At 49.5% G+C, this 7,684-nt stretch overlaps 1 protein-coding gene across 1 annotated transcript; it reads right to left on the reverse strand.

Moving 5' to 3' along the window:
- Positions 1 to 331: 331 nt before the first annotated feature.
- nfe2l2a (nfe2 like bZIP transcription factor 2a) lies at positions 332 to 7,087 on the reverse strand. The gene is made up of 5 exons (XM_062457880.1): positions 6,964 to 7,087; positions 3,344 to 3,616; positions 2,873 to 2,968; positions 2,502 to 2,684; positions 332 to 1,991 (listed from the first exon to the last, which is right to left on the reverse strand). Exons 1-5 carry the CDS (start codon positions 6,964 to 6,966, stop codon positions 744 to 746), a joined length of 1,803 nt encoding a protein of 600 aa, XP_062313864.1. The 5' UTR covers positions 6,967 to 7,087; the 3' UTR covers positions 332 to 743.
- Between the last annotated feature and the right edge of the window lie 597 nt (positions 7,088 to 7,684).

Raw genomic sequence — 7,684 nt, forward strand, 5'->3', positions numbered from 1 at the left:
CCTGCGTACTGTACATGGGCTCTGTAGCATTAAAGGATTCGGGTCATCATGGGCCAGATTTAGTTGAATGCGCAAGTCTCTGTTCAGTAAAAAAAAAGGGTGATTGATCAAGTCTAAAAATGTACAGAAACGTTGTGCTGATCCACATACACTATTCAGTGTTCCGTACTGCATTTGGTTTAAAGAGAAATCACATGGATTGTTACGTAATCTGTCTCCAAAACCATGTGTCCATCTGGTTCCCATAATGCGGCCTATCTGCAGTGTTTTTCCCAGTAAAGTTTCCAGCGTTTAGTCAAAGCTGAGTTCCGAGTCAAACACGAGACCGATCGTCTATACGAATAGTTTATTATAAAGCACGAGAGAGCCAGGAGATAAAAAAAGATGGAACTGCAAATCAAAAAGTACAGTTTATAAAATAGATTTAAGTAACAGTGATTGCAACAAAATTTGTAGCATACTAAAACGTGATATATATACAATACATTTTCATATCTCGATAGCAAACAAGGTGAATATTTACAAAGAATGTCAGTAAAAGAATCTCTGAGGAAAATAGAGAGCAGTACAAAAGAAATAAAATATCAAAATGTGTCAATAGAGATCCAGAGAGCGAGCAAAAACTATATAATAGTTCTGCTATAATAGTTCTGCTCTTCTAAAAAGCCAAGCGTCTACAAAGTTATCCTTGCATAGAGTTACTACTATGATAACGCTGTACCACGTAATGAAGCCGATCGGTGCTAATTGGGACCGCTCTTGAGTGTCTTTTTGACGCGAGGCACGAGGAATACGCTGCCGTCGGTGGTCTGCTGCAAGGAGTAGTCGGCCGGGGAGTAGGAGCAGCCCTCCTCGTCTCTCAGCAGGCTGAACACCTCCAGGTACAGGGTGCTGAGCTGCCGCTTGGCCTCCCTCAGGCTGCCTGCGTTCCGCCGCTTCTCCTCCAGCTGACGCTCCTTCTCCTCCTTCAGGGAGTCCAGGTCGTACTCCAGCCCCACGATGTTCTCCATCTTGCGCTTGCGGCAGTTCTGCGCCGCCACCTTGTTCTTCCCCCGCCGCCGGATGTCCCGCACCAGGGCCAGCTGGGCCTCGTTGAGCTGGTGCTTGGACATCATCTCGTTGAAGTCGTCCACGGGCAGGTTGATGACCGTGTCCACGGTGAAGGGGATCTGCAGGGCCTTGGCCTTCTGCTCGTCTCTGGAGAGACGCTTCTCCGAGCGCTTCTTGGGCTTGTCCTTGGTGAAGGGGTGGCTGCTGTGACCCGCCTCCTCGTCCGGCTCCGTCTTGTTCGGCCGGTGTTTCTTCCCCCGCTTCTGGGCGGCGGGGTCCGACGCCGAGAGGGGCTGTTTGAAGCCGTCCGGTTGGTAGTTCAGGGAGAACATCTCCGAGTAGTCGGATTCGGCACTTCCGGGGTTGCTGTCCATCTCCTCCATATCCGAGTCGCTGAAGCCGTACGAACCGTCCCCGTACACCGATTTTTCGGGGGAGCTGGCGTTGGGGCTCGTGTTAAACGACACTCCCGAATCCGAATCGGGGCATTCGGTCATGGCTTCGAGTTCCCCTCTGTCAAACATCTCCCCAGGAGACAGGCTCTGTGTGTCCATCGGTTTAAAGGGTGGCTTGTGGGCGGGGTCGGCCAAGGCGCCGTCTCCCTCGGCCTGGTCGTGGACCTGGGCGTCGCTGCTCATCTCGCCGGGGGCGAGGCCCGGGTAGAAGACGTCACAGAAGCCGTCTGTGCTGAAGGTGGTGTTTATCTCTGGGGCTTCCAGGGTCATCTGGCCCAGGTGGTCTGGGGGGGCCCCCGTCGGGAAGGCCCCCTCGAAGCTGTGGACGAAGTCCCGGGGGCAGGCGTGGGCCGCGCCGGGGCTGTCGTCCGTGTGCTGGGGCAGGGGGTAGAAGCTGTAGGCGGGGCTGTGTGACGGAGGGCTGCTGGCGGGCAGGTACCCTGACGTGTCCAGCAAGGTGTCCTCCATTTGCATGTTCAGGCACTGCTGCGAAACGAGAACAATTCCAAATGGTTTAAGCCCCATGGTGTTGGATAACAAGCTCTCTACAACAAGCTGTGCCAGGATTATGTCTACATTCCTAACAGAGAATGTTCCTCCCCCTAAAACGAACACAAGTACTCAAAAGAAGGAACTAAACAAATGCCAAAGGGTTCGGCCAGTCTGTTTACTGGAGACGCATGACTTGTATGTATGTAGGCATGCATGCTTCAGTGTCATTATCTGCTATATATTTCAAAGCTATTATGTTGCTACCATGGCCACAAGGCCTCCCCCCCCCCCCCCCCCCTCGGATATGAGCACCCTCTATGTGGAAACCCGATCTCAGAGGAATTAGCTGTGTGCATCTGCCTCTGCCTACGTATATATGCCCTAGTCCCACAGGCTCAACAAAGGTGAGCTTGTGTGCTGGTGCCTGCCTCCTGCCATCCAGGCATTCTTTGTGGGTGTTTGTTCTGCGACCGCAACCGCGGGGGGAGAATCTGCCTATTGTACCTGCAGCTCAGGGAGGGACAATAGCTCAATCCAGGCCTGCTCCAGGTCTGGGGAGGTTCTCTGTGGGGGCAGGGGGTCTGGGTGGGCTGGGGTCCGGGCCGCACGTGGAGGTTCTGGGGCCATCATTATGTGGCCGCTGGTGGGGGCTGGAACCAAGGCTGTGTCCAGGCCGGCGGGGCTTGGCTGCAAGGCAAGTTGATTTGGCGACATTTCAACAAAGGCGTTTTAAAATGCTTCGAAAACAAGAAGAGGATTTCCAGGCGATGCATTCACGCTCGCCGTGGGTTGTGTAAACAAGGAAATGTGTTGTCGGTGAGCACAGACAGAGGAAACGCCTCAGCCAGCGTTCTTACCTCAGCCAGCGTTCTTACCTCAGAGTTCTCTACCAGAGGGAAGGTCTCTGCCAGCAGCTGCATACATTCATCAAAGGACATTGCATCACCGTTGTCTTCTGTAAAACCAACATTCTGAAAAGAAAAGATTCAGGGTCCGTCATTCCGAAGAGTGGAATATTCCTGTTCTGCCACACGTATTGTCCATGTTGACTACACGGCGTCCCCTCCTTGGAAAACAATGAGGGAAGTGAAGCTGAACTCCACTGCACACGCAGCAGTTTCTAAAGAGCTAAATCCTCCCGATGCAAAACTACAGAGCCACCTGTGTTTCTCTAATTACACGGGATGAGGTGGTTACCTAGCTACAGCACAGCTGCGCCCCAACTGAGTGCGAAAGGAGTGGCCAGCTTTTGACATGACTGATGGCCGTGTGTGTGTGTGCGCGCGCGCATGCGCATGCATGTCTGTGGTGTGTGTGTGTGTGTGCGTATCCGCGTGCGTGTGTACCTGCGTAATCTCAGAGGGCTCGCCGGCGTCCCGCGCGGGGCCGAGCGCCGGGGGGGGAGGGCGAGGCACAAACTCTCCCGTCTCCTCGTCCAGCTGCAGCTGGGCCAGCAGGGCCTTCTCCTGCTGCCTCGCCAGCTCCTGCCTCTTCTCCTCCTCCGCCTCGCGCTGCCTCCGCAGCTCGCGCTCCTTCTGCCTGTAGCTGTAGTCGAACACCTCGCGCCGCGCCCCCAGGTCGATGTCCTGCCTCCATAAGATGTCGATCAGGTCCGTGTCCTGAGAGAGAGAGAGAGAGAGAGAGAGAGAGAGAGAGAGAGAGAGAGAGAGAGAGAGAGAGAGAGAGAGAGAGAGAGAGAGAGAGAGAGAGAGAGAGAGAGAGAGAGAGAGAGAGAGAGAGAGAGAGAGGGAGAGGGAGAGGGAGAGGGAGAGGGAGAGGGAGAGGGAGAGGGAGAGGGAGAGGGAGAGGGAGAGGGAGAGGAGAGGGAGAGGGAGAGGGAGAGGGAGGGAGAGGGAGAGGGAGGGGTGAGTGTGGCTCGAGAGACACGCCCCCCTGACTGGCGCAGTTACGGGCTGCTGCTGTGCCCCCCCCCCGAGCGAGGAGAGGCCCTGCCACTGAGAACGGGCTCTGCACCGAGGTGCCGCGCCCTCCTTTGACGACGACGACAGGCGAGGAGGAAGAGGAAGCCACATGAATAATGAATGCCGCTTCTCCGTTTCGGGGCCGCGTCGCCACCCAAGCCGAGGTGAGGACACGGCGTGGCGTGAGGACACGCCGTGGCGTGCGGCCCGTCACAGGCCGCTCTCTGGCTGAACACGTCAAAGGAACACGAGGGAACTGTAACCGTGGCACCTGGTACGGATCACAACGCCAAATACATGCCAGTTCATACATGATTGGACATTGAATCTTCTGATAACATGTTAGATTTAGGATAGTTTTATTGTAAGATTGTGTCAACTTCCGCCTATCTCTTGGCTGTTGGAATCAGATTGCTGCTAGCTGCCTGTTTAATCAGGAATGTCCAGCCATAGCCTGAGCTAAGTGTGTGACTCCATTAGGCCTCTTAACATACATAGAATTTAGAGAAGGAAATGTTTCACAAAGTCGGCGGGATGTTGCATGAACCCAACATGTTTGGTCACAAGCCGAGCTCAGAGCATGTGACCTTGGGTGTCTTATCTGTGGACGGAGGCGGGCTGTGGGTAGCTTTAGAGTCACAAGGACAAAACGGCGTCGAGAGAGGAGGAAGCAGAAGGTGGCGTTTGAAGAACCGCTTGAAATCAGTTTCTGCATTTTCCTATTCATATCAAATCGCAATCACCCAAGTCGTTCCTAACATATAGTCTGGTACAATCAGGTTGAAGGCAAAAACGAAATATCCAAAGCCAAAAATATGACAAAAACATGTATTTTTTAACTATATTTTCCCTACATGTACAGTATGATACTGTGAACAATAAGTAGTGTGTGGACTTGCATCAGCAGCTGTCTCCAGCATTTCATATTTACCTCAGTGTTGCATCACAAGCTACACAAGGCCATAACCACAGCCTCTGATGTCACAGCCTGTGATGTCACAGCCTCTGATGTCACTCCAGCTAGCCAGGTCAAAAGTCCCACCATTTAATCATACAGCAGCTTTATGGGCGCACAAACATGCATTTATGGCCGTGGGAGATGGTGGATAAATACAGCTTTTGGGGTCAGCCAAGTTTTCGGACACAAACAGCCCATTAGGTCCATTTGTCACACGCCTTAAGTGCTCGCACACCACCACGTCTACATTGGGTTATTGTATGTACGCTTTTTCTCAGCCTGAAACCAACTGGGACGACGACTTTCTCTGAAACAACTCGACATCTTCCTTACCACCCGTAAAGGACAGATGACTTCCAGAACATGCGCAAATAAATCAATGATCAAAAGCTAAGACTTGTAAATCAACGATGCTTGGCTCCATGTTACATTTAGTCATTTAGCAGACGCTTTTATCCAGAGCGACTTACAGTAAGTACAGGGACATTCCCCCCGAGGCAAGTAGGGTGAAGTGCCTTGCCCAAGGACACAACATCATTTTGCACGGCGGGGAATCGAACCGGCAACCTTCTGATTACTAGTCCGATTCCCTAACTGCTCAGCCACCTGACTGTTCATTAGGCCTTTGAGTCTACTCGATAGCAGAATACTTCTTTTACTGTGTGTCGGACCATGTGTCACACCTTGTGATGTTTGTCTGATTCACGCTATAACCGTGTTGTAAACGCATATGCTACACTAGGCATCAGTGAACGGATCCTTTCAATGTGAAATTAGTTCCTGGAAATGAAATGTATTCCAACATTAAAGTTTCAACATGTGGGTGAACTTCAGCCTACAGACCAGCTGAGTAGGCCCGAGTGAAACCAGTTTTGTAAGAGGAACCAGCGTGCTATGATGGCCTTACCCCTCACAGGCCTACCATGGAGGCTGCAGTGGGCGCAGTAGGCATACAGTTGAGGACTTGGTTGCTTTGTAAAGGTTATTCATGGGCTGTTTTGAAAGCAAATATTTACAGTGGCTTTTCAGGAAAGACAGGTTTGGTTTTTACACTGCCTTGAGACGCCATTCCTAAAATAGATGATGAAATCCGAATGTTTCCAGAATACATTTCCAGGCAGCAAACAGGAAGCACAGTGACAGGAATAGTCCCTTGGGTTTAAGATATTACTTTGGCCAATATCTAGTTTTATAATAGGACAATGTATTTTTTAACAGCTTCGAAACTGTGATCAGGATCTAAAAACTATCTGACTGAGTCTGTCGTTTCTTGTTAAGATTACGCGATGCAAATATCTTGATAAGTAAAGCCAAAGTATGTCGTCAGAGATATGGAAACAACTATTGTTAACCAGCAGCACTTCACTCAATAGGGCCTCCTGGGATTGAGCAATGAGCGAAGCAGGACCAAAGGTATCATGTCAGTTACGGTATCACACGCAATGGGGCTCCTTCACACGCGAGGGGGGCTGCGATGTCCAATAACCAGGCCAATCAAGACTAGTTTGTAACAGAACAAATCGGCTATGAATTTCATCATCGTCAATTTTCCATGTTTGGCCTATGTCTTGCTGCACAGGGGGACGCTAGACATTTAACGGCAACTTTCTACGTGAAACATCACCGCTATTTGGGTCGTTTCTCTGCGGCACTTAAGTGACTAAGCACATTTTATCGTGGGGAAAGTAGGCTATAGTGGTAGCCAAATGAGAAGAAGCGCATAGGCTACAAAGCTACATGTGAAATGCACGGCACACTAGAAATTCATAAAATACAAATATTCCAACAGAATCAAGTTTACCACACTGTTATTACATACTAGTAAGTAGCATTATTAGAATAATTTGCCTATATGTCCGTTTCAAAAGCGACAATAAGAATGAGGGCGAGAATAGTGATAGGAAGAGAAGCTCTTATAAGCTCTTAATTAGTAGCCAATGAATTTACCTACGTTGACAAATAAAACATATTCAATGTTACTTTTAAAAAAGTGGGCTGTACGGTCTGTTAAAAAAAAAAAACCGAAACAACCAGAAAGCAGGTGTGAAAATGACCTCAATTTTCATTAAACAAATAACAGCATTACCATTTACCTGTTGACATGTAGGCATTTTAGGTATCTCAATTTCCATAATAATGGAAAATAAAGTACTGTCTTCTTGCAAAGAAACGCCCCCTCCCAAACTGTTATTTGTATTCCTTTGAGGCAGTGTAAAATGGTGGTCTATCCGAAGACGAGTCTGGCGCAGCACGTTTGGTTTCAGAGGAAATAATGCTTCTAAATTCTTATGAAAATTACGGAAAACCCCAGGCAGCTGATGATGGCCACGCCCACACAGTCCGGCAGCCAGTCAAGCGCCCTTCTGGATCAGCGATGGGATCGTCCCACTCAATGTTATACAGGACCGAAATACAAAGTGTCTGTGAACAACATGATCCTTATCATTAAAACAGGTTTACATAATGGCAGGCAAGGCTTTACGAAACAGTCCGTGTTTTACAGCACATGTCAGGGATACATAGCCTGTTTTCGGTCATAGGCTACTCTTTCTTATTCAAAACCAAAAAATATAAGTAAGCTAAGCTGATTCAAATAATATGTCCACAAATTTTATGTACATTAAAAAAACACTTGACGGACAAGAAGAACGATATAATAAAGAGATGCTGAAGATGACCACTGATATCACAACGACACTTGACATTGACAAACCTGAAAGTTAGTTTATTGCATGGCGACCTCTTCCGGCTGTCACCTTTACATGCACAGAGGCCCGGAGCCTTCAAGCGCTCTGCTTCTGAATTTC

The sequence above is a fragment of the Osmerus eperlanus genome, chromosome 3, assembly GCF_963692335.1.
Source record: "Osmerus eperlanus chromosome 3, fOsmEpe2.1, whole genome shotgun sequence".
Taxonomy (NCBI): domain Eukaryota; kingdom Metazoa; phylum Chordata; class Actinopteri; order Osmeriformes; family Osmeridae; genus Osmerus; species Osmerus eperlanus.